The sequence below is a fragment of the Phragmites australis genome, chromosome 18 (genome assembly GCF_958298935.1).
Source record: "Phragmites australis chromosome 18, lpPhrAust1.1, whole genome shotgun sequence".
Classification (NCBI taxonomy): Eukaryota; Viridiplantae; Streptophyta; class Magnoliopsida; order Poales; family Poaceae; genus Phragmites; species Phragmites australis.
Genome location: NC_084938.1, coordinates 6,134,167 through 6,161,657, shown reverse-complemented (window position 1 = coordinate 6,161,657; position 27,491 = coordinate 6,134,167). Strand labels below are relative to the sequence as shown.

Here is a 27,491-nt window from a genome sequence, read left to right as displayed (position 1 = left end):
TTGATAGTACACATTGGAAGCGCAATTAGACCTGCAGCAACTAGTGGGGATACTCCTGGTATACAGGAACTCTTGGATAAACATTAATGCATAATTCAGTTAAGAATAATAAAGCTTTCATTTCCTTTTATCCTTGCTTTCATTTACTTTTGAAAAAATATGCCCAGAGTACGAACTCCTTGATGGATAGAGTAAGATGGCTACATTCACTTCAATGAAGGATGACTGAATCATGCAAGAATGAGTGAATACATGGTGAATCCCTTTTACAAACTCTTTTGTGCAAGGATGAGTGAAAAAAATTACTATAAGTGAAAATTTTGGCAGGACTAACTGAATTCACAGGAAAAGGTGACTGTGCAAACCTAAGAAAATGAAAATAACCCTATAACAACTTATCGGCAGGTGCAACAATAGCCTAAAACTTGCTTCGGGGGAGGCTAACTCCGCCCCTATTCTATACCGAGTCAGTGTAGAATGTACTGTAAATAGATATGCTCCTCCAGCAATATACCGAATTTGAAATGCCAAATGCTTCCAAAAATGTGTTTGCTTTCTGTGAGAACTCAGAAAATTGTATAATTGGAGAATAAGTTCATCAGATTGTCTAAAGCTTCAGGGTAGAACTTCCTTGCAAACAAGTAGCATGGTCTCTTCAGTCCATTCCACAAGCAAGGCCTCTGCAAGAGCTCTTTCTGCACTCAAGAACAAGAACAACAGCACAGGATGTTCAGTGTTTCCCCAATAGTTCGTTGACACCACAGATGAACAATTCGTCCACAAAAGTTTCAACAGAAAAAGAGAACGTGGCCTGAAGTTCTTTAAAACTACAGGCCAACGGACTAATTGGAGAACAGGTCACTGCGAGTCAACATACATATGTGACGCATGAACTTGAGGCAACAATATTACTACAACAAACCTAGTGTGAACTTTGCTTCATTTACATATCGCAGTGACTGAAAGGACTTTGAACTGCAGAGCCTAGTAGTTTACCATAATTTGCTCTCGAGATTGTGCAATGGGTAATTGAATATAAATATACCCCAACTTACCATGTGTAATAAATTCAATATGTATGATAAATTAGAAAGTAACATGGTAACAGTAATTCAGTGAATAAATGCAATTTCGTAGCCTGCCTCGCAAATGAATGTACGTAAATAAGAGCTCTAATTTATCATGCACCATAAACTCATAAAAAAACAGCGAGATGATGAAAAATTCATTAGCAAAACTGGAAGCACATTGATTCAAATAGCGAGAGAGGAAGGAACCTTCTCATCACTGGTGACATGGTAGCTCACATCAATTGACTGCAGCAAAATGAAAGTTAGAGGCATAAACAAAAAACATGGAAGTTCATCTTCATCATATGAAGATGAAACAAAATAATGGTACATACAGTCATATTCTTCAGGAGTTCATAAGTGACAGCCTTAGCTCGGAAAGATCTGGGATGCCACTTTCCTTCAGACCAATCAACATAAGTTACAGACCAATTAGAAATTCCAGCAGGATCCATCATCTGGTTAATACAAATGAGAGCTCTTTAAGTCAGCACTCAGCAGATAATCAGAAGCTTTTAAAATAGAAAATGCTATTGTTTACTGAACACGAACGTGGAATAGTGTCGGCAGATAATGCTCATCTGCATAGCAATTGCGGCCTTCTTCCATTCCTGGCTGTAAAGGGCATAAAGCACAACCAAAAACGGAAATTTTTGAGCAGAGAACAGGGATATGAACATAAAAGAATGAGATCAAACAATAATGGAAATAAATATACAACCTATACAAGAGCATTTCTTAGTTTGGGCAATTTCGGCTGATAGACAAGGCGTACAAAATGGATATATCTTTTTTAATGTGTAAATAAAAGAAGGCAAATGTTATATGGGAACATATTGTTCAACCATCACATCTACAGATCCATAGGTATCAAACTAGAAAACCACATGTATGAATAATAGTGGTATAGTATAGGATCTGGAATTTTGAGAGAAACAGTACATCAAGCTAGAATGACAGGCAATATCATATTATCACAGGCAAACTTTATGAAAGAACTTGATTAATCAACACCAAAATTACACTGCTAGTGCCTACAGTCTACATTGTGTGCAATGAAGGCCACCAAAAGTTGGATTTGATTACCTTGCAGTAAAGCCTGAATTTTGTGTAATAAAGACTATCTGCAATCACCACCATTGCATGTTGCCTCTTCAATGAGAACCACTGCAATGTTCAAAAAGATGTGTTGAAACACATTGAGTACTAGTTCAAACACACATAATGAGTTCAATGGATTTGAAAATGTTACATGCAAAAATCTTTAAAGGTTAAAACTAAAAGACATTTATCTGAGACAGGAAGGATTCTTACTGATTAACCATATCTTATAGCTCATTGTGTTAGTCGCTGAATTCTTACTCTTGGTAGTAGAAGAATTTTTACTCTCATCGAGAGAGGATGACACTAGGAGTTGGGGCAATTTTTCTATTTCTCACACAAATGCCATACCAACCTGAGAGGTTGGGGATACATATTTATAGGCCCATGGCCAGCCAAGCATATGCCAAGATGCTAGTCTAAGATGCTGTCCTAGATGCTGTCCTCTAGTCTAAGATGCTGTCCTAGATGCTGTCCTAGATACTGTCCTCTAGTCTAAGATGCTGTCCTAGATGCTGTCCTCTAGTCTAAGATACTGTCCTAGTGTCCTAGATGCTGTCCTAAAGCATATGGGCAGCAAGACCACCATGTGGCAGCCCCACAAAGACTGCACAAGGACTTATCCTATCATTCTCCCCCTAAGTCTTGTGCGTCGTCTTGTGGGAAGATTGAACCATCCCGGTCCTGGAGCAGAGCTCAAGGAACTTGAGCCTCCCAAGAGGCTTGGTGAGCAGGTCCGCAAGCTGATCCTTGGTGTTGATGTAGCTCGCCGTGATGCTCCCTTCCTCCAAACAGCCTCGGATGAAGTGGTACCTCACCCGGATGTGCTTGCTCCGTTCATGGAAAACGGGGTTCTTTGCCAGGGCTAGAGCGGACTTGCTGTCCACCCTGAGCTCCACCGCTCTAGTGTCTCTGCCGAGGAGATCACCAAGCAGTCGAGCGAGCCAGAGCGCCTGAGTTGAAGCGGTGGAGGCCGCTATGTACTCGGCCTCGCAGCTGGACAGAGCCACCACCTGCTGCTTGACCGACTGCCAGCTAACGAGGCACTTGCCGAGGAAGAAGAGGATCCCGCTCGTGCTCTTGCTGGTGTCGATGTCGCCGGCGTGGTCGCTGTCGCTGTACCCGACGAAGTGTGCCGCCCCAGGGCACCTAGGGTAGTAGAGGCCGTGGTCGAGAGTCCCCGCAACGTAGCGGATGATCCTCTTCACAGCCTGCTGGTGCTCCGTCGTCGGTCGCTGCATGAACCGACTAACGTAGCCGACGGAGAATGCCAAGTCCGGCCGTGTGTGGGCGAGGTAGCGAAGGCTCCCCACAAGACGCCGGTACTGCGTAGCGTCCACCTCCTCCGTCGTGCTGTCGCGGCTCAGCTTCAGCCTCTCCTCCATCGGAGTGAGAGCTGGGTTGCAGTCGGTGAGCCCAGCTAGCTCAACGACGCGCTTGGCGTAGGCGGTCTGTCGAAGCGTGATCCCGGAGTCATCCTGGTGCACCTCGATCCCCAGGTAGAAGGAGAGAGGTCCCAGGTCACTCATCTGGAAGGTGGCCTTCATCTCTTCCTTGAATGCCGCCACCTCCGCATCCTTGATGCCGGTGATCACCAAGTCGTCGACGTAGACACCCACCAGCAGAGCAGTTCCTCCACTGCCCCGTCGGTAGATGGCCGCCTCGTGCGGGCTTTGCTCGAAGCCCATCCCTTTTAGCGTGGAATCCAACTTGGCATTCCACGCCCTCGGTGCCTGCCGCAAGCCATAGAGGGCCTTGCGCAGGCGGAGCACCTTGCCCTCCTTGCCGGGGATCGTAAATCCCGGCGGCTGGTGCACGTAGACCTCCTCCTTCAAGTCGCCGTTAAGGAACGCCGACTTGACGTCCATGTGATGAACACGCCAGCCCTCCTGGGCAGCTAGCGCAAGGAGGAGTCGCACGGACTCCATCCGTGCCACAGGAGCGAAGGCGTCGTCGAAGTCGACCCCCTCCTGCTGCACGAAACCTCGTGCCACCAAGCGAGCCTTGTGCTTGACGATGGCGCCGGCTTCATCCCTCTTCAGCTTGAACACCCACTTAAGGGTGATCGCTCGGTGACCACGAGGGAGGTCAGCAAGCTCCCAGGTGCGGTTCTTCTCAACCGCATCCATCTCCAACTGCATCGCGGCGCGCCATGCCGCGTGTCTCTCGGCCTCTGCAAACGACCGAGGCTCGCCGTCGTCACACGCAAGGTGCAACTGCGCCTCCAGATCGTGAGGCACCAGTCCCGGCACCGGCTGGTCGCCGAGAAGGTTCTCCATCGTACGGTACCGCAACGGCTCGCCGTCGTGGTACGCGTCGATGCGCTCCTCGTCGTGAGAGAGCGGAGTAGCGAGCTCAACCGGGCTGTGCTCGACACGAGCTGGTGTTGGAGTAGACGTGCCCGGAGAGGTGCCTGTCGGTGCTGGAGTGCGTGGCGTTGCCGGCTGTGGTGGAGCCGGCGAAGAACTCATCGCAGCCGAGGTCCTGGCTGGAGAACGTGGTGCTGTCGAAGTAGCAGGCGCCGGGGTCGGTGGAGGCTCGGGGACTGGGGTAGACACGCTCGTCGAAGAAGAGCTGCCTACTCCCCCAGCTCCCTCGAAGTGGACGTACTCGACAGTGAAGTCGTCGTACGTCGGAGCCGATCTGTCGTCCATCGCCTTGTCCCACGCCCATCCTCGCCCTTCGTTGAACACAACGTCGCGCGCCGTGTGCACACGCTGTGTCTTCGGGTCGAGGATGCGGTAGGCCTTCGAGCCCTCCGCGTAGCCTATGAACACTCCCGGAGTGCTCCTGTCGTCGAGCTTGCTGATGTGGCCAAGCTCCTTGGCGAACGCGAGGCAGCCGAAGACCCGCAAGTGGGAGACCGTCGGCTTGCGCCCGTGCCAAGCCTCGTACGGCGTCCTGCCGTCGAGCGCCTTGGTAGGCGAGCGGTTGAGGATGTAGACGGCCGTCACCACCGCCTCTCCCCAGAAGACAGCCGGCATCCCCCTCTGCTTGAGGAGGGCCCGAGCCATCCCCACAACCGTCTGGTTGCGCCGCTCGACGACGCCGTTCTGCTGCGGGCTGTACGGCGCGGAGTAGTGGCGCTGAATGCCCTTATCAACGCAGTACGACGCGAATTCAGCCGCCGTGAATTCGCCGCCGTTGTCGGTGCGCAGCACACGCAGCTTGCGGCCGCACTCCGCCTCCGCAGCAGCCTGTGCGCGTCTGATGGCGTCCGCAGCCTCTCCCTTGCTGCCGAGGACCATCACCCACATGTAGCGGGAGAGGTCGTCGACGAGCAGCAGGAAGTAGCGTCGTCCTCCCGGTGTGGCCGGTGTCACCGGGCCACACAAGTCCCCGTGCACGAGCTCGAGCCTCTCCTTGGCTCGGAAGCTCGTCCGCTGGGGAAAGGGGAGTCGCCTCTGCTTCGTCAACACGCAGACGTCGCAGAGCTGCTCCACATGGTCGAGGCACGGCAGGCCTCGCACCATCTCTGCGGCACTGAGCCGCTTCAGGGCCTCGAAGTGAAGGTGTCCGAAGCGCTCGTGCCACTGCCACGCCTCGTCGTCCCGACGAGCGGCGAGACAGAGGGGTTGTGCCACCTGCACGTTAAGGACGTAGAGTCGATTTGTGCCTCTGGTTACCTTGGCAAGAAGGCGACGACGGCGATCCCAAATCCTCATGACTCCATCCTCAACAACCACGCGCGAACCGTTCTCATCCAGCTGTCCCAAGCTGATGATAGAGTTCCTCAACGCGGGAATGTAGTAGACTCCGGTGAGCAGCCTGTGCTCACCAGACACGGCGGTGAAGATGACGGAACCGACGCCCTTGATCTCCACGCCGGAGGCATCCCCAAATTTGACGGAGCCTCGGACGCTAGAGTCAAGCTCGGTGAAGAACTCCCGGCGACCGGTCATGTGATGGGTGGCGCCGGTGTCGAGGCACCACCCGTCAGTCTTGTCGTTGCCGGAGCCGTCGCCGAGGAGGGCGTGTGCTTTTGGCTCGTCAAGGTGGAGGAGAGCCGCTGCGGACGGTGCCGCTGGAGGTAGCTCTATGCTCGCATGAGCCATGAACAGAGCCGGCTCCTCCTCCTCCGCCTGTGCGACGTGGGCCTGGCCGCGTCGTGGCTGACGACAGTCCTTGGCCCAATGGCCAAGCCGGCCGCAGTTGCGGCAGGTGTCGTCTCGTGCCGGCTTGTGCTTGCCGGCGGCGCCGCCCTGGGCGCCTCCACGGGCATCACCCTCGGCACGTCCTCGCGCCCCGGCCTGGGCGTCTCTGCGCGCCTTGCGCGGCTTGCCATGCTTGCGGCCGCCTGTCGTGGAAGAAGGCTCCCCCTTCCTCCGGTCACCCTGGCAGGCATCCCACTGCTCCCGAGTGAGAAGGAGCTTCCCGCCAGTGGTGATGGGCCCCGAGAGAGATTGTGGTTCATCGCTGTCGACAACTTTGAGGCGACCTATCGCCTCCTCGATCGACATTGTGGAGAGATCCAGCAGAGACTCGATCGAGCGAGCCATCTGCTTGTACTTCTCGGGGACGCAACGGAAGAGCTTTTCGACAGCTCTCTCCTCGCCGTAGGTGTCATCGCCGAACTGCACCATCTTCTGCAACAGAGTGTTGAGACGGAGAGCAAAGTCATCAACGTCCTCACCTGGCTTGAAGGCCAGGTTCTCCCACTCCTTGCGAAGTGCCTGCAGTGTGGACTTGCGGGCGCGGTCGCTGCCGATGCGTGCCGCAGCGATGGCGTCCCAAGCCTCCTTGGCAGTCCGCTTATTGGTAAGCGAGAACTGCATCTCGGACGGGACTGCTGCGATGAGGGCATCCAGCGCCCGTCGATCCTGGTCGTAGTCGACGTCGCCGTACCGGACTGCCTCCCACATGTGCCGCACCTGGAGCTTTACCCTCATCACCGCAGCCCACTTGACGTAGTTGGTCTTAGTGAGGGTAGGCCACCCACCGCCGGGGCCGACGTCCCTGACAACAGCTTGGAACCCGTGGTGACCACGATACCGATCCGGGGAGAGAGAGCCACGCCGCCTGTAAAGGCCGCGCTCTCCATCGACCCGTCCGCCACCGTTGCCGTGCGCGCCTCCTCCAGGAGCGCCGCCGGCGTGCGCGCCTCCTCCAGGAGCGCCGCCGGCGCGCCCGCGCCTGTCTGGGCTGCCGCCCCGCTCGTGGGCGTGCGCCGCTGCCCACTGTGCCGCCCGCTCTCGCGCTGCCTCTGCCTCCGGCAGCTCGAGGTCCGCGTCGGCGCTGTCGTCAGCAGAAATGGAGCTGCCGGTGCTGCCGCGCAGAGCCTCGACCTCCGCTGCCGCCGCACGCGCTGCAACCGCCGCCGCCGCTGCTTCTGCCTCCGCTCTGGCTGCTGCTAGCTCCGCCGCTGCCAGCCTCGACGCCCTTGCCGCCGCCGCAGCGGTCTCTGCCGCCGCTCGCTCGCGTTCCTCTGCCGCGGCAAGTTCGGCCTCCTGCCGGCGCCGCGTGCTCGAGGCGACCGAGCGCTGAGACTGCCCTGCGGACATGACGCGCTACCGGGGAAGGGCTGCTGCGTGGGGAGAGGGCTGCTTCAGACGAGCTACTGCTGCTCTGCGCAGAGGGAGAGGGGTGAGCAGGAGCAACCGGGGCTGCTGCTGCTCTTAGCTGGGGCTGCTGTGAGGCTGAGGGGGGAGATGAGCAGGAGATGCTCAGGCTACAGGATAAACAGGCTCTGATACCACTTGTTAGTCGCTGAATTCTTACTCTTGGTAGTAGAAGAATTCTTACTCTCATCGAGAGAGGATGACACTAGGAGTTGGGGCAATTTTTCTATTTCTCACACAAATGTCATACCAACCTGAGGGGTTGGGGATACATATTTATAGGCCCATGGCCAGCCAAGCATATGCCAAGATGCTAGTCTAAGATGCTAGTCTAAGATGCTGTCCTAGATGCTGTCCTCTAGTCTAAGATGCTGTCCTAGATGCTGTCCTAGATACTGTCCTCTAGTCTAAGATGCTGTCCTAGATGCTGTCCTCTAGTCTAAGATGCTGTCCTAGTGTCCTAGATGCTGTCCTAAAGCATATGGGCAGCAAGACCACCATGTGGCAGCCCCACAAAGACTGCACAAGGACTTATCCTATCACATTGATCAATCAGCCATCTAAAATTTGTGAACTTCAAAGAGAAAATGTTAAGCTCACCTGTGAACCTTTCCTAAATTCTGTCTCTCGAACCTCAGGTAACATATTTTTTGAGTATCTAAATACTCCGTGTGGCCCAGGATCATCAAAGCTGGCCAAGACATAAACAAGAATGTGAGCAGGAGAGAAAAAATGGCAACGGTAAATAAGAACTGTTGCAATGGTCTGGGACAGTGGCCTAATGGACACAAACAAAACATAGTTGAGAAAGAACACTATCTCACCAGTCCAGAAAACTGTGTCTTGATCCCATCAGGAAGTCGTATACATAGTCAAAATTGTGAAGAGGTACACAGCTGACATCGTTGTTCAAGGAATTGTTAAAAACCGAGAGACATCAACATGCAAGAAAATAAGGCTGGAGTGATATAGAAGTTTTTTTTTGGATCATTGTTAAAAACCGAGAGACGCCATCATGAAAGAAAATGAAACTGTAGTAATATAGAATTTTTGCTTCACCTGTCAGAAAGCAATACAAAATGTTGGTTGTCTATGTCTTCTAGAGCCTTTGCCAACAACCTCCTTTCTGCATCAACCATCGAAATCATACCCCATCCTACCTGCATGGAATTTGCCAATATTATCAAAGCCTACAGAATATAGTAAATGTGTAACAGATGTTCTCCACTCTCTAAACTGTTATCTTTATTTCTTAGATCTTACCAAATCTATATAATTGGATAATCTGCAGGTATAAGAATACAATTCAGAAACCAGTTGCTTGAAGAGTTTTACTTTCAGCTCAATCATACATGTTATGCGTATTGCATCCATGATTTTTGGAAGCCATAAGCACCAACACAGCGTTCAACTGTTGAATTCATGAACTTCTTGGTTCCACCAGGATAAATGGCTACATATTGTGATATAAAAACCTTCGCTTTAATCTTGTTTACTACTATCAGATTTTTCCACTACTGTTAAGGCTCTGTTTGGCATTGTGGTGGCTTTTTACAAAGAACTTATTTATTTCTAATTTTGGATACATTTGTAGTTGAGAGCATCTTTTCTAGAGCTGTGACAGCCAAAGCCTTCTAGAATTAGTAAAAATTTCCCCACCTAACTAGATTCCACAGTGCAGCACATCGGATCACAACAACCACAAACTGCCCATATGTGTTTCAATTATGTGCGGCTATCTATATTCAAAGAATAGCATAGTGAAGACTAACTTTTACAGGAACTAACAGTAATCTATAAAGGTAGGTCACAAGTTAGAATGCATATGTACTGGAAATAGTGGGGAAACCGTGTCGTGCACATAACGCAATCTAAGTAAATTTCAGAAGCGCACCAACGCTTCATCCTTACGGTGGCATTACCTTATCACTGTGTATGTCTCGGCCTGCAAATATGGGACTGACATGTTCGGGCTTCTCACGAGAAGCATGAACATATATGGTGTATCTGCCGTCATGACCCTGCAAAGATAAGCAGAATGGCATGAAAATGAGAAATTGAGCACTTCAAAGTTTAGGTTCCTTTTTTTTTTGTTTTGGAAGCACAAACAGTAGGGGAGGCCCCTACTGCCATTAGGTTCCTTTTTTGTTCATTGCAAGATGCCCCCAGTTTACATTAGTTACTAAAGAGCACTTCAAAGAATGAAATATCAAATATGTAGCGTAAACACCAACTAATCCAATTCTCTTGATTATGACTGGTGAATGGCTGCACATCAATCATCTCCACTTTAATTGGAAGGAGTAAACTTTCTATTTTGTGTCCTACACAGAACCCTCAGGTAGTAAACTGGAAATGGCAAATCCAGAGTCTCTAATAAAAATAATCATATCATGTACAAAGGTGGTATGTACACATAACTATATACATAAGGGAAATTTCCATGGGATACCTTAAAGAACAACTCCCATAATTTTTCGAAAGGCAGTTTGCCTGGAGTCAAGAACATGAAGGCAAGTTTCGGGTTCCTTGATATAAAAGGAGGTGTAGAGAGGATCTGTCTGAAGACAACACGTGCAGCAGTCTCCTGATCGGTCAGTTCCCGAGTAGGTTCTGCGGGGAACCAGTCCCTAACAGGATAGGTATAATCGTGGGGTGGGTAAAGATAAGCCCATAACACGGTGATGGCGATGAATGCTATAGCCACTGATATCCATATGCGTCTTCTTGGAGCAGGTCTTGCGCGAGGCACCGGAACACCCTTCATATCTTTGAAGCCCTATTTCCACACCTAATACCACTTCATTCTTTTCAGCTTCTCGCATTAAAGTGCACCATCTTCATTGCTCTCTACTTGACTTAAAAAATTGTGTTGCTACAGCTTTCAACACTGAAAATCGAAACAAATTTCTTTCTGCTTCTATGAACGCTTCTGCAAAATAACAACAAAAAGGAGCATTAATTAAACATGGACTTGAGACATAATAATTAAAAGTAAAAGTTAAAAGATAATGCAATTTAACATGTTATAAAATTCAACTGATTTTAGTAGGCTACTTGAGATTTACTCTGATCTACAAACAAGAAAAACAATCTCCATTGCAAAATAAATTTGCATAAGCCTATTTGGGAATTTCCAGCACATACTTTAAATGAATAAAATGTTAGCAATCCTGGAATTACTATTTGCACATGAGTGCATTCCCAAATTTAGGGGGTCAAAATTGATCTGAGACAATGATTATACAAATTTACTTTGTGATCATCGGGTTTTGTGTTAACCTGAATTATTCAAAGACTACAGAAAGAACGAACCATTTGGAAGGGTGGAGTTCCAACCAAAAACTGGTTTAGTCCTCAATCAACATATGTGAAGATTAACATAATCCAATAAGTCATCCCCTCCAATATCACTTAAGATGATCTGAAACGGCAAGGGTTCTAAAGCGCACATGTCCGAAACTTGTAGACACTAGAACGGTAATACTTCAAAGTGTCATTACCGTTCTAGTGTCTAAAGCGCGAGTCAATCTTTTCAGTGGCAAATCATCAATTTATTTCAATCTATCCATAGACTACACTTGAACTATGTGATCTGCATTAAAACTGTGGGTGATCCTTCTAAAGCCTGGTTTGTGGTTGCTTTGATTTGCTTCACTGTGCTTGGAATCTAGCTAGTTAAGTGAATATTCACTGATTCTGTTAGAAGTTTGCTATTGCAACTCCATAAAAGATGCTTTTAACTGACAGTCACGTCAAAAATCATACATAAATAAGTGCTTTTTCAAAAGCTACCGCCAAACGGAGCGTAAACATGATTAGAGTTAGCCGTCCGTTGCATGCGAGACCAATGTTTGCTGCTGCCAAGGGAAATCGGACCCCACATTTGACCTAAAGTATGAAATATGGTCAATTTCATCTACATTTTCATCTCTATCACCTAGTTCATATCCACTAGTTCTTCCCAGCAAACAGGATGGTGCCACAGCCGCGGATGTCAACCACCGAGCCATCTCCAAAACGGACGGAGACCATCACACCTTGATCGAGCTTCGCGAAGACATCGTAGCGACCCGTCATGTGGTTGGTGGTGCCAGTGTCGAAGTATCAGCCCTCCAGGTTGTCGCCGTCGTTGTTGGCACCAAGGTGGACTTGTGCATGTGGCTCGTCAAGGTGGACGTGGCTTGGCGATGGCTCAAGCGCATTACTGAGAGCGCACACCTGCGCCATCAGGAGCGCAGGCTCGTCTTCTTCCTCGCCCTAGGCCAAATAAGCCCGCACTTTCTTGGGCGATCGGCAATCCTTGGCCCAGTAGCCATAGCACCCGCAATTAAGGTACTTGTCGTGGGAGAGATCGCACGCAACCTCCTTACCATCGGAGCCGCCGCCTCCCCCTTTCTTCCTCAATGTGCACGCATGGCGACAGGCATTGCCACCGCCCATGCCACTGCCCGAGGACCCTGCACCCAGCTTCTGCTCATTGATTTGCGCGAGCCATTGCTCCTTATTAAGGAGGAGCTTTCCGCCGACGGTAGGGGGGGTTCTTCCAAATCGAGACGATCCTCCACCGCCTTTAGCCTCCCAGTCAGTTCCTCCGACGTGAGCGGCGAGAGATCGAGAAAGTCTCGATGGACATAGCAATCTGCGTAAATCTCTTGGGGACTACTCGCAAATATTTTTCTACCACCTTCCATTCTTCTATCGTTTCTCTGAGCATGGTGAGGTTGGTGACGAGGCTGGAGAGACGCATCGTGAAATCGTCGATCGTCTCCCCGTCATGGAACAAAATTGCCTCGAATTCCTTCAATAGCTGTTGTGCCGAGGCCTTGCGGACGCGATTGTCTCCGACATGCATCGACGTGATGGCGTCCCAAGCCTGCTTGGCGCTCGTTTTGACAGCGAGCATGCCGGTCATCTCCTAGGGCACGGCGCGAAGGATGGCCTTCAGCACCATGCGATCTTTCTAGAAATTCGCATCGCCAAACTCCATTGCGTCCCAAAGACCTCGAGCCTGCAACATGACCTTCATGAGCAGGCTCCAGTTGATGTAGTTGCTCCATGTGAGGATCGGGTACGACGTGTCACCAACTTCCTTGACCACACGCTAGACGACCACATCGCGACTACATCGACTTAGACGTCTCTATGTCGCAATCATTGTGGCGCCGACAATGGGGAGCTGCGGCAGTTGAACTACCTCCGTGGACTTAGAGTTGCACCACTCATAGGGGCTGATATCATCGTGATAGATCAACCCTGGCTCTTGATACTAATTGTTGGAATTGATCATGCAAGAGGTGAGTTGTAAGAACACACACGCGAGCACACACTGGACACTGCCAGCAACTTCTGATGTTTATTCAAACATCCAAAAGCCTATAGCTGCTAACAATTTACTACAGGAGGTTTCTCGCTCCCAGCAACTTCTGATGTTTTATTCAAACACCCAAAAACCCTATAGCTACTAGCAATCTCTACTATTGAATGATGAGCTCAGAGAAGCAGTAGAGGCTATAGCGGCTATAAGCTTTTGGGTGTTTGAAAAAACATCTAAAGTTACTGACAGCGATCATCCAATAGTAAAGATTGCTAGCAGCTATAAACTTTTGAGTGTTTGAATAAAATATCAGAAGTTGTTGGTAGGAGGAAACTCCTATAGTAAACTGTTAACAGTTATAGCTTTTTGGGTGTTTGAATAAATATGTCCAGTGTATGTTCTTACGATCCACCTCTTGCAGGATCGATTCCAACATGCATAATTCATTGCTCCAAACATCATCTCGGGCCATAAGATTTGAAATTTGTGTTTATGATGACAGGACTCCTGTATTATGTGCACAAGGAACTACAATTCTTTATCCCTGGGATGAGACAAACAAAGCATTGTTCAACATTACAGTTCTTTCCCCCGCATCACATTGGCAAATTAGAAAGGGGCCAAAAGAACGACCACCGCATAAAGAATTCACCTAAAGGTTGCAACTTTGCACACAAAAACACGAAATTTGGCCCCAAGGATGCAAGACGCAGTGCAAAAACATCAAACACAATGGCACCAAAGTCCCTCTTCCCTAACCCAAGATAAATACGATTAGTCTCCCATAGAAACCACCAGATCGAATCAACTAGCAACAATCTCCAAGAAGAGAACCAAAAAAATTCACAATGCCCCGCGATTTTCACCAAGAACCGGGAAATGCTCGTTCGTACCTGCCGCGTGTTGGGATAGCCGGCGAGAGCCGATCCAAGAAACCGCCGGGAGACCAAGGGAAACGCATGCAATTAAACGCGCAAGATTTGTGCGGGACGGGGACCGGGTGGCTCGCAGGAGGAGGGCAAGGAAAAATGGGGGAAATTTTCGCAACTGAAGAAAAAATTTGGGAGGGCTTTGTATTCGGCGGAGAAGGCGGGGAGGGCAGGAAGCGGAAGAGTTCTCGGTCTCCGAGGGAACGGGGGAACAACGAACAGGCCTGTCTGATTCCCGGCTAACGAATGACCGAATCGGGAACCAGCTCCTAGTGCTGCCGTTCTTCTGTTCCGCGGTGATAGGTACGCTTGTACGCGTGTTATCTTTGCACTGGTGAGAGTGTGTAGCATTGGACATGTTTGATAGACCTCTAGACAATCTCTGACTCCGTGAATTCACACAAGAGTTTTTATTTAGGGCAAGTCATGTTATTTTTATTTTAAGTTAAAAATAAAAGCTTAAATTATTTTATTTTAATATATAAATTTCATATCTGGAATGGAGCAACGAGCCGAAGCTCTGCTAAATATGAACATATATGTATATGTCTCCTTAATAATTAGAAACAAACCGTTCGTATAAGAGTGTAACTAAATTTTTGTAAGGTTATTAGATTATTGTCTATTTATTTGGGGAATTCTCGTTTCTTCTCACCAACACATCGACGTGCCAAAGCTTCCTCTTCCTCTGCTCCCTTTCTTCCTCTATATGCCTCGGATCTGTGCTTCCTCGTTATCATGGTGCAACGTTGGCGTGATTCGGTACCCGAAGAAGAGAAGGGAGGCATGTCCATATCGTCGCCTTCTTGCCCTGTTCTAGAGTCCCCACAATCCATGAGCAAGATGGGAAGCAAGGGAGCCTGATGCCAAATCAACTCACAACAGCTATGGGTTACAACAAGGTAGCTTGATTTGTAACCGCAACCTTGAAATCATGTAATTGCAGAAGTGGCCATACCGATGCCTTCATTCGGGTTGAGCGTCGAGCACTTGCAAAACCGTCATCAGTGTTCCTCAGATTTAAAGAAGACTCGCATCTTCAAAATTGTTAAGAGTCTGATTACGCTCAATACAAATCTACGCCTCAAGTCCAAGTCCGAGGAGGCAAACGGGGCAGGGTTGAAAATTCATCGAAAACCGCTTGATATTCGTGAAAATTGGTCAATTCGGTCCGTACCGAATTCTAAATTCGATCAGTTTTCGAATTTAAATTAAAAAAATAAAAATCACAAAAAAAATTCTAAAAAAAATACTAGAGACGGTTCTAAGATCTTTCTTGAAGACATTTTCAAAAATAATGTCATTTGTATCATATTTTATATGGAGAAAGTTTAAAAAATATAATGAAATTGTTCGTATGAACATGATGATTTGGTCCATCATGTTAAGAAAAAGTTTAACATGCAAACATATTTTTTTTCTTGTATAGGACGTATATTAAGAGGATCTTTAAAATCTGTTTCAACTTATTTAGAATTTTATTAATTTCTTCATGATTTTTACAAAGTTCACAAGCGTAAAATGAGTATGTTAAGAAACAGCATAGTAATTGACCTTTTCATATCTACCCTTATTTTTCTACATAAAGCATAGTATATGTAAACTAATAAAAGTTGTTTCACTAATTTTGAAGATGTGATGGGTTAGTTATGGATTAATCTAGTTTCAACACATTTACACAATTCTAAATAACTATTTTAAGAGTTCATGTATTTTTAAAAGATATAGGATCATGTAAGAAGACTAACAAAATTGGTTTCAAGATTTTTGATTAGTAAAAAATTAACTATGCATTTAACTAGGTTTAGCAAATACATTTTCTCATAGAAAATATTCAAATTTTTTATGATTATAAATACTTTTATCATGTAAATCATGTGACAAGAAAACCAACAAAATTTATTTCATTTGATTTGAAGCTTAGATGAATTAGTTATTAATTTTACAAGATTGAACTTTTTTTTTGTTTTTGACTTCACTGAGATTTGAGAAATGCGCTGGTAAATTGGGAAATTCTACGGTTTTCAACTAATTTGTTTAAAATGCATTCCATGCAAAAAAAATGCGATTGATAATAAGAGAATTCGCTCGATTTTCAGTGGAATTCGATCGGTTTTCGCTGACTCGATTCGGTTAGTTTTTTTCTCTGATTTATAAATTTAATCAAGTGAATTTATCCGAATTCTCACTGAATTTCAATCGAATTTTCTGATTTTCACAATTTTTAAAAAAGTCGGTGGGCAGTGATTTTCGTTGCCCAAACTAATTTATTAACACTGGACGGAGGACTGCAAGTCTGCAAGCAGGTCAATCGGTGAGCACAGACGAGGCCCTTGTTGGATGTGGTCGTTGCAGCACAGCGGTGGGTCCCCGACAACACTTCATCCGTCACTTCTGTATGCTTTCATCTCGGAGTTCGTCCTTCCACCTGTCTGCCCCTGTTTCACCGATCACTAATGCCATGGGCAGCCCTAGGAAGGTACAACCATGTAATTTGAGAAGAAACTCCCAAATTATGTAACAGATATAATACAAATGAGTCTTATCAAAAGAAACTTCCTCTCGCTATCTCCCTCCATCATTATTGTTACCTCTCTAATAAAAAAAAATTGGTCAACTTCTGCTGGCAGAATGGATTAGAGTGCCGTGACTTTTGCATAAGGCTGGAGAACGTATATGCAAAATTACACGGTTTTAAAATTTTACGACAATAGATTGCTGTCGCTCTTCATCGAGCGAGAACAAAGTATTGTCCTATAAACAGGTAACACCTTATAGGTCTCGTTAGTCAAAAATAAAAAATAGCGATGACATGTCTCGTGTCGCTTATTCACTGAGCGAGACCTTGTTGTTGTCCGTGAACGGGTGACAGCAAGGTGCCGTCCAATGAATAGGTGACACCTTGTTGTGGCTAAATTTAATTTTATTTGCAGTAGAATAGGTGTCTGTGCGCCGCAATTTTTTGTTGTCGGTTCGTCCAGTGCCACTTTGTGCGATATTTTGGATACCCGAATTTGACGGAAACAAAAAATTAAACATGATGATTTTAATGGGAACCGCGATATACACGGTGGCATTTACAATTCACGATCATTCTAACCTAAACAAGTACCGTATCTAAACTTAACACGCCCTAGAGAATGTAAATAACAGAATTACAATATTTAGTCTACTGAGTGCAACGTGGGTATTTTCCATTCCTCGTCACTTCCAATCCTGCCTCACGCGCCCGACGTGCCCTCTCGCGCTTCCTCTCTCTCCGCCTCACGGGCCTCCGCCATCATATGGTTATGCTTCTCCCTCATCTTTTGCTGCTCCTCTTGAATGCACTTGTGCATAGCCTCCCTCCTCTCGTCGGCTTCCATCTCATGAAAGTGTCTCCAAGTAACGTTGTGCTAAGTGTCAAGGAGGAACACATCCGCTTCCGACCGCTCAGTATTGAGCCACTGTAAAAAGTCACATAGTGGTGGCAGTGACTGCAAGAAGACCAAATTTTAAGTGGTAAATCTTAGTTGTTTTTGGAGTAGTTTGATCAGAAGTTATTATCTGGTAGTGGGAGGAAACATTGGTGTTTTCCTGGGGTGTATTGTACTCGTAGTTGTGGCACATAAAGAACTTCCTTCTATATGTGTAGGAGAACTCGGAGGACTTTATCACCCTACAAATGTCTTCATACCAGCATATGGGCACTTCGATCCCATCAGGCGTAATATCCGGCATGTATTTCTTAGGGAAATGATTGGACGATATTTTCGTCAGAGTTGTGGAGATTGAGGCTGGTGGTTTAGTTCTATATGTGGGCAGGATGCCATCTATTTATACAGCAGATTCGTGTTAGTGCATGGACTAAGTCTACGGAAATCAGCACTGGGAAAGCAGTTGATTCTACAGTAAGGAGTGGTCATTTAACTGAAAAGGCTACTTTCAAAAATCCTACTTTTGAAAAGCCTACTTCTGAAAAGCCTACATCTGAAAAGTCTACTTCTAAAAATCCTACATCTGAAAAGCCTACTTTCTGAAAAGTGTACGTTAGAAAAGGCTACTGATGAGAAGGCTAATTCTGAAAAGGCTAGGTCTGAAAAGGCTATGTCTGAAAAGAGAGTATATGTTTACTAATGTGATCAATTCTATTAGAAGCCGTTAAATTTATTGTCATTGTTGGATGTGTGTAGGTAATACAAATTTTATGGTAATATTACACTACGATAAAATGACATATGCTACTACAACACATCTATAAAAGGCTCATGTACCTAAAAACTGAAGCCACATCGATCAATGGAAGCTTGGGGCAAGAGGGGGTGAGGAAGAATGGGGCGGGGCGACCGACGTGAGATGGGAGGGTTCGTTTGGTCCAACTAAGTACGAGGAGTCCCTCTACAACTTTCCTTTGCATGATATGAATAATTTTCACCCTCCAAGTCATCTAAGGATTTACGAGCACCTGAATGAGTCATAGCTCAAGTGCTCTCATGGCTACGATTGCATCGTTCAAATGTACGATGGGAGCATTCATGGGGGGGGGGGGCGTCAATTCTTCTGATGTCCTCTTGGTAGGGTAAGAACTATATCACCATGACCATTTGTATCCTTTTTTTAAACATTATACACTGTGACATTCACATTTCTGCAGGCCTCCGACGATGACCCGACAACTGCCAATACACGAGATGAGTCGATCCTCCTGTTCTGCAGCATATCCAAGATTACATCCACCACCTACGAGACCAAATCTTCAATTTGCAGAGGGAGGTGGAGAATATGCCAAGTCCTCCTATAATACACATGGATGACCCTTCTTTATGCATCGATACATGGTGCACCTGCCCATGTCACAATAGGGATGCTCCTCCTCCTCCGTTAGTGCAATACAGCCTCCTCACCCAATCGAATGGGATGGTCCACTTCTACCACAAATGAAAATGTTGACTACAAAGCTATAAATCTCATTGAAAGCTATAATTTGCATATAATTTTCTTTTCATCCTATGTATGAATATTTTATGAATTTCTTAGTATCTCACCACAATCATGTAAATTGATACTTGTTTTTTCTAGCTTTAACATGAACCAACTTAAGCATCGTGTATATTATCATTTCAACACGTAGTTACCACCTTTAGAGATGATCATTTATCTAACTTATATTTTTATATCATTTCGTATTTCATGTTACTTGAAACTGAGTTGGCATAATAATGTAAGTCTAAGGAGAGCTTAGATGACTGCATTTTATATATACAATATGTTAATCATTTTTTTCGCTTAAGCATTGTACATATTACTAATTTATCATGTTATTACTAAGTTGATTCCTTTTCATATAGTTTAGGGGTCCTAAGTACACCCATGAGTAAACCACGAGTCAAACCCGATAAGTTACAGATATTAAGTTAGTTACAAACCAGATTTGGACTCTTAGACGTCTTTAAATAAAAAAAATGATCAACTACAAAGTTGTTGATCTCGTCGAAATCTATAATTTTCATATAAATTTTGTTTTCATCTAAATCTATAGGAAAAGGTTATGAATTTTTAAAGATAGACTATAATTTTTATATAAATTTTGTTTTCATCTAAATCTGTAGAAAAAAGTTATGAATCTTTGAAGATAGGCTACAAATCAATTATCAGTGTTGGTTCATAATAACCGATAATGATAACATATTATTATTGCCGATTCATCTTAGATGGACTATCATTACAAACCGGTAGTCATACGTTATCACTGTTGGTTTAAAGTAAAAAACAGAAGTGATAATCGGTAGCAGATAGGTATTCATTTAGTAGTGTGCATGCATCTATCCTAGTTATCGCCTTATTGGGTCATCGCTTCTGCCGCAACTCGACGGAGGGTGCATGCGCCAGTCGAGCATGCATGTCTAAATTCTAATATACATTCTTACTCGTGGTACTGCTTGCATACAAGGCAGTAATCAGACAACCAAATCACACCTCGACCCAAGCAAGGGCAACGCATGATGGGCGGAGAGTAAGGTGTAGCCAAGGACAGACTTGCCGGCCGGGATGGCAACCATGGACAGTATGCCGGCGTCGTCGACGCTAGCTGGCCGCCGGCAAGTCATCCTTGGCTGCATCTCCTGCTCTCTGCCTCTTCGTGCATGGCCCTCCAGGCGCTGATCGACGACATACATAGCTTCTCTCTAGCACACTCAACTCTTCTGAAGAGAACAGCAGCTCCTTCAAGGGAAATTTATAGGCACTACGAGATTGACAAGGAATATCATATCGTCGACCAGGTGTGGGCCAGCCTGTTGACCTTATACGTCCACCACTCAGTAGTGCAAGGGGTCTATATAGAGCTGTCTGTCTGGATTTCCATCCTTTTGGGAGAGATTTGTGGGCCAAACTGTAGCTATTGGCAATTAAGCATCTTGCTTCAACGGTACTACTGTTGCTGTGTGGTCACTGGTCTGCATACACTAAAAGAAAATTACTACTTGTCCTCACGCCGGATATGGAATAATACAGAGAGGTATGTTTCCATCAAAGGTAGGGTCGGATTCGGTCAGCTTTTATTTGCTCGTCATCATGTGCATCCTGGAATATTTTTTCAATTGGTTTTGGAGACACACATGGAGATATATGCTACATAACCAATCATAACAATTTTCGTCACATTCGAACTCAATCATAACCAATCTTGTGCTAGCATTGTATCAATTTCAAACAAAGTAGATATACCAAGCAACAACATATATATATATATATATATTAGAATGAGCTGATTTCCAAATATCAGGTTGCCACTGTTTCGGGACTATGTGACGAAAACCTTCTGACCTAGGTCGTTTTTTCGGTCCTTGGGATGTACTACGAGGTACCACCAAGTTGTTTACGAGGTAGAGTACCACCAAAGTACACCTTTAGAGGTACTGAAATTTGGTACCTACGTATCCAAATTTGGTACCTTTCAAACACCAACCTTTCGACTCACAAAACTTTGTGGACAACCTTTTATTGGGAAAGAAAACGTCGAATCAACCCAGAAGCAAATGGATGATTTCATGTGAGCGCCAAATTAAAACACCACCGGATCGGCCTTTAAGGGCAGCACCAAAGTTTGATTCCCAATTGAAAGTGGAAACAGGATGATAGTAGACTTTCCTTTTTATGCCACTTCTTTTTCATCTGATATCTTCATGACATGATTGGGATAGGATTTTGTGCTTCCCGATCTCCCTCTCTCATGAATAATTCATGATTGCTTCTGTTTCACGCACCAAGGTCATTCACTTTCGGTTCCCAATATAAATCGTTGAGAGTATGAAGCTTGTATTTTTTTTAACCCTCACGATCGCTCCATCGGGGCGACTCGGGTAGCACCACGTCGTTCGAGCCCGAGCCACCGCATCCCGCTCGGCCGCCGTCGCCGCTGTTGGCCGGCGGCAGCCTTCGACGATGGCCGGTTTTTTTCCCGCGCCGTTTGTGCTTCTCTCCCATCCCTTCCCCCTCTTCCTCCCCCCTTCGGTGTTTTTGGGTGTGCTCGGCCGGATCCGCACCTGTCCCGTCCCGATCCGTTGGCTCTGAGCCCGGATCTGGAGGTGGTGGGTCGCTCGGGGCCACCCTCCTCCTGTCAGTGTTCCAACGTGGCTGCCGGTGAGCCAGCGCATCTTGCACGCGTTGAGCTCGGTCTGGCGTGCGTCCATCTCCTGGGTGGAGTTCGCGTCCTCCTGCAGCATGTTCAGATGTGGCGATGGCGTCTTTGGTGTGACGCCATCCGCATCCGTGCCCATGCTATCTTTCCTGGGTGTAAGTGGCTTGAAAGATGACATCGTGGTTGCGGCTGGGACGGCGGTGGAAGTGCAGTCGCGCTTGACGCCTATGTTGTTGCTAGCCCGGTGTAGCATCTGCCCCTGCCGCCTTGGGGTTTTACGTGTGGGACCATGGTTGGCTGTGCGGGTGGCCGTGTTGCAGGGCGGCAGGCCATTGGTCATGCTGCTGGGTGGTGGGCGATTGGCCGTGCTGCTGGGCGGCGTGGCCGTTCCATGCGCCCGATGGCACGAGGCCTTCGGTTCAATCTGGCATCGGTGCTGACAGTAGTGGGTCGCCTCTCCTTCCATATCTCTCACTGGCGCTCGGTGTAGGTGGCATCGTGCCAATTCTGGCTCCATGGCATTGACGTTGCTCCTCCCCTTGCCCGACCACCTCCTCTTCTACAGGTTGGGCCTGTGAGGAGCTTCTTGGCGCTAGGGTAGTCATGGGACAACGCGGCTCTGAGGAGGCAGTGTGGCCTTTGAGCGGATTGGCTGTGCGCGTGGGATGGGATGTGGGAGCCGCTGCCGAAAGCCTTACCTAGTTTTTTGCCGGTATCGATGACGGCAACGCCCTCGGGCATCGTTCTCCTCCTTAGAGGCGTTGCCAGGGCACCTCCATACTCTCCTCCCCTAGTGTCTCTAGGTGAAAGATTTATTCGGGCAACCGGACGGGCGACGACAGCGACTCGATGTCGTGTCTTCCTTAGAGGCATCGCTTTGGAGATGTAGTTTTTGCGCCATGGTGGTCGTCAGCTTTGTGGCGACATGGCCAGGTTCGGCTTTAGCACTAGCTGCACTTTGAGCTGTCGGCTCCTTCTATAGGTTTACCCTTATGTCCTCGATTCACAACGGCTCTTCACTGGTTTGGGTGCTTCTCGATAGCTATTTTTTACAATACGCGTTCCTCCAAAGCGACATGCTGCCGACTTGTGTGACAGAGAGGTGCGGCATGGGAGCAAGGCTCCGCCGACCGAGTTGTGTTGTAGTGGCTTTGGAGCGGGGCTTCGGCGCCTAAGTTGTGGTGGCGTGGGAGCAGGGCTTCGCCGATCGGGTTGTGAGGGAGACAATCATTGTTGGTTAGCGTGTGAGTTGAGTTAGGTTGGACTTATCAGCTTGTCTAGTTGTGACTTCTGGTATGTGCGTTTGTTTCGAGTTGAGGTTGTATTATCGTCTCGGTGTTGTCTGCCGGTTTACTTTCAAACCGCGCAGTTGTGAAGTTGGGCCCGATTTTTCTTATATACTAGGTCAATTCTCTTCTTCTATTAAAAAACCCGACAATGCTTTTGCGGTCCTTTAAAAAAAAGTATGAAGCCTGTAATTAACCTATTTGAGCTTCAGAGTTTCATGAGCTTGTAGGTCCAAAAAAGGATTATGATTCCAAATCTTTTTCAGATCTTCTTTGGCTGTAATATAATATATATTATTCTATTTCTTTTCTGTGATTATGATTTAGGAAGTGCCAAAAACGATAATGGGAACAGGCACCAAAAGGTACCAGCAGCCCCTTTCATGCATCGTTATTCCCAAGCAGTAGAAAGGGGGCAATGTACATGACGATACTAATAACTGTAAAAGCCTAATCACGCACAAAAGCATGTTTTCTGTACATGCTTCTGATTGAGAAGGAAAAGAGCTGAACAATTTCTCAAATTATAGCAGTCTAGTTCTTGGTTGCTAATACACAAACGCCAAGTCTTACTAAAAGCCGAGTGTCAAATAATAGGGTCCCTTGCAAAAATTTGGAACCAAAACAAACGGTGGCCAAATATCGATCGATCAGGTTAAAAACTGCCAAATTTTGGTATGGCTACAAGTGTGGGCTCTCTCAGAGGGAACAAACAAAAATGGCCCTTCCAGCCAGCCAGACCCAAGCAAATCTGGCCCAGCCTGACAGATAACCTGAAATGAGCCTGCCCAACACAAGGTCGACTCGATAATTTCAGATTTTGTAGCTTTTTATCAGGCTGGGCTTGATAAGCGATTTGTAGCCGAAATGGAGACTATCTCCTCACGACTTTTGCTATTTTTTAAATTTGCATAACTAAGCGGCCATTAAAAATATATATATAGAACTAGGTGCTAGTTGCCTGCCAGTTATTGGGGGGCGACAGGATGAGGTCCTATCGCGTATCAGTAGGCGCGACTGGACTTGTCACCCGAATATTGGGCGATAAAATTCTGTCGCCCAACCTTAAGATGACAACACATTTTTTATTTTTGAAAGTAGAACATATATTTTTTTTATTTTTTTATGAAACTAGAGCAAATAGTTCACACTTAAACAAAGAATGTGCACGAGTTGTAACATGGATATGAAAATGCTAAGCCATAAATTGCCAGAGTGATCATTAGTCGTAAATGACAAAATAAAGAACTGGGTACATAATACGTTATAATACAAAGTCATAAATTTATAGTGTGGTCTTACAAAAGAAAACTTAGTGCTTACCCTGCTTTGAGGGCACCTCGTAGACTACTCTGGGCTTGGGTGGCTTATATCCAGTAGCTCTCATGTGGTGGGAAGAGTAAGTGAGTGCATCAAGAGGGCCCACATCTCAGCTAGGCTAAGGTGTAGGAGCGGCGTGCTAAAGTTGTCCTGAGATGTTTGTGTAGGGGAGAGAGGTGTGCCTCCTAGCTAAGAGTAGCCAAGCGTGTCTTGTGAAGGGGTAGAGAATGCGTCGATGTTGAAAAGAACCTTGTGACATCCAAACCGATCCAATTGAGCTGCAGCCTCGTCCTCGTTGTCGTCGAAGATCGTGATCTCAAGAACCATATCTGCCATTTGCGCAGGCAAATCCGAGATCTCTGATGAACTTGTCCGCACACCTACCTGTGAGCCTGCACAACTAAAGGGTTCAAGTTGTGGGGACAAAAGCAATAAAGATGCAATAAAATAAAGTGCTCGGACAACATTACCTTCAATTTACAAAGGCCGTGAAGTAGCCGTGTCACACTGAGCAGAGGTGGACATGTGTACAACATGTTGCGTCCTCTACATGGAGTGCGATATGGAGGAAATACTTCGGTACCTATGTGGCAGGAGGTGAGCTTCACGATCTGCGATGCCGTGTGGAAGATTATGTTTAGCGTGATCCCAATCTTGGTCGTAGTTAGTTGGATGCCCTGGTTAAGGCAGACCCCAACCCTACCACAACCTGTTGGTCTAGGTCACTCTATTGAAATGACAATTTAAATGCTTGCTATGGATCCAAACTAATTGAAGACAACTAGGTAATAACAACATAGCACCAGAGATGAGGTATGGTCCCTATGGGCAGGGTATGTGTCCACCAGGTTCATTGTGTGCCGCAACACTTATGCAGGTGTGAATGTGATACGTACCTGCATCCGTGGAAGGTACCAATGCAGGTGCTTGGCGAAAGCCTCCTGCGTGAATGGACGGTCCTCCTGTACTGGGTCCTCGAGCTCCTCCACCCACTGGTCCACCCAAGGCTCCATGCATGGAGCCCACTACGTACTCGCCGTTGGATCCTTACATGTCATACTACAAGTTATAACGAGTTAGAAAGGATTATTAGAAGTCATATTATCATGCTACAAAAAATGATTTCACTTATGAGTGAGCAGAACATGGCATGACCCGCACGTAGTCCAGGGGAAAGCCTAGTGCCGTCCAAACTTCCTGGTGCTCACGGTCCTCCCTCTGCATCTATTCCACTATGCCTTCAAGCTACTTCCCTTTGTCTGTCACACCCATCGGTTCCACATGTGCCACGTTTCGCCCATCCACCTCTTCATCTTCCCCCAGATATCACCCTTTCTTCACTCACATCAGCTCTGTTAGGAACAACTTCATCTTCCTCAACTCCTTCTCAACCACCTCCCTATTATATGTTTGAGCAAGCAATATAAGAGGCCACACTTGTTGAGTTGCCAAATAAAAATACTACCTCCAAGTCCATGTTGCATTAAGCATCATCAACTCCGAGATAAAACCTTCCCTGGCACAGCTAACTACACCCCTCAGCTTCAACTCATGATGTTGGGCACCAAGTTAGAATATTCGCATCAATCAGTTGTACATGCCCCATATGTCCTTTCAATCCCTCTAAAGACCGACTAAAACCCATACAGATTTACCCCTCCGGAACCCTCAACAATCTCCCATTCATCATAAAAAATTTAGAAAACTAACTTGTCCGACATACCTGCCCAAAAATGACATCGCGTCTATCGTTATTTCTATACTAATAAGATAACAGTGGCTAAACTATGAATCTATCAATTTACATCTAATTTATAGATCCAAACTATGACTACAGATCTACCCTAAATTACCAATTACTGTAACTATAGAACTACTCTAGTCTATACTAATTTAATCTACATCTACACTACCCACTACGCTATACAATTAATCCTAGGTCACATGGCTAACCTACTAGGGTTAACATAAAACTAATGTAAGTTTTTACCGTAAAGACACCCCACTAGCCCCGTCCTCTTTTCCTTCCCTCTCCTCTTCTCTCTTCTCCTCTTCTCTCCCCATTTCTTTTTTTCGGATTAAAATGAGCCTCCAGCCGGATTTTTGGACTTATAAAGAAAATCCTAGTCACCCGACCATTGAGTGATAGGATACCACACCCCCATGTTGCCCCACCAATGGGAGATTTTGTTAAAAAAAATGCATGTTGTTTAGGCGACAGGGCCCACAGTAGTGCCAGAGCAAGCTATCGCCCAATGGTCAAGACATTTTTTATAAATCCCGCCCACCATTCAGGCCACAGGGCCCACATGTGCGCGACAAGCCACTGTTGCCCAACGGACGAAAGATTTTTCAAAATCTCGCCCATCAGTTGGGCAACTGGCCTTGCCAGCATCCTACTGGTCCAAGCAGTGCCATAACCTATCGCCCGATAGGTAGGCAAAATAAAACTTTGCCTAACTAGAGGGCGGAGTAAATTTTTCACCTTTACTTTGAGTGATTTATTTTGCAGTCGCCCACACTCTAGGCCATTTTTTAAAATCATCCAGCTATGGGCGTTAGGAGGCTAATTCTATATATTTTTAAACGGCCACCTAGTTATGCAAATTAAAAAGTAGAAAAAAAATTGTCTCCTCACCAGACTCGCTCTGGATCCTTTAGAGAGAGAGAGAGAGAGAGAGAGAGAGAGAGAGAGAGAGAGAGAGAGAGAAATCAGATGTAGCACTATAGCAGTGATCGAGATTGATATTACAAAGAGCCGTGAGTAATTAATGAGAATTAGATCTGAGATGTCGATGAGGGCTTGCTAGATTACTTGTAATCCCTCACACAAATACTAGCTGGCCTGCAACGTGTAGTCGATCGAAAGGGAAATTGTGCTATTTTCGAGCGGGCCATGAGTGATAAGAAGAGAGCTAGGTGCAGCCAAGGATGGACGACACCGGCTGGGCGGTCTAAGGATCTGAAAGAGTCACCGGAGTGTGACTACACCGACATGCAATTCATCCTTGGCTGCATCCCACTCTCTTCCTCCTCGCACATGGCACCCCTCCAGCCCAAGTTCTCTCTCTCTCTCTCTTGCTCTCTCTCTCTAGTGTGCTTGCAATTTATCACTACCCCAAACTAGTTTTTTTTCCCTACGGTTTGGACTACTCCCCTCGATTGGCAAACTACAGTCACGAGCGCATGAACTTCCCTCACGTTCACAGAATACCAACCGGGAAACTCACTCCAAGGGCTGGCCAATGAGCCAGCTCGTTAAGATAATGAGTTGGCTCAGCTCGGCTCGTTA

General features: G+C 46.5%; 1 protein-coding gene across 1 annotated transcript; it reads right to left on the bottom strand.

Moving 5' to 3' along the window:
- Positions 1 to 138: 138 nt before the first annotated feature.
- LOC133898891 (glycosyltransferase BC10-like) lies at positions 139 to 14,256 on the bottom strand. The gene is made up of 11 exons (XM_062339698.1): positions 13,940 to 14,256; positions 10,182 to 10,661; positions 9,652 to 9,750; positions 8,789 to 8,889; positions 8,554 to 8,625; positions 8,330 to 8,420; positions 2,157 to 2,237; positions 1,623 to 1,685; positions 1,406 to 1,528; positions 1,278 to 1,316; positions 139 to 695 (listed from the first exon to the last, which is right to left on the bottom strand). The coding sequence occupies exons 2-11, from the start codon at positions 10,494 to 10,496 to the stop codon at positions 567 to 569; spliced, it is 1,113 nt and encodes a 370-aa protein (XP_062195682.1). The 5' UTR covers positions 10,497 to 10,661; positions 13,940 to 14,256; the 3' UTR covers positions 139 to 566.
- Positions 14,257 to 27,491: the final 13,235 nt, after the last annotated feature.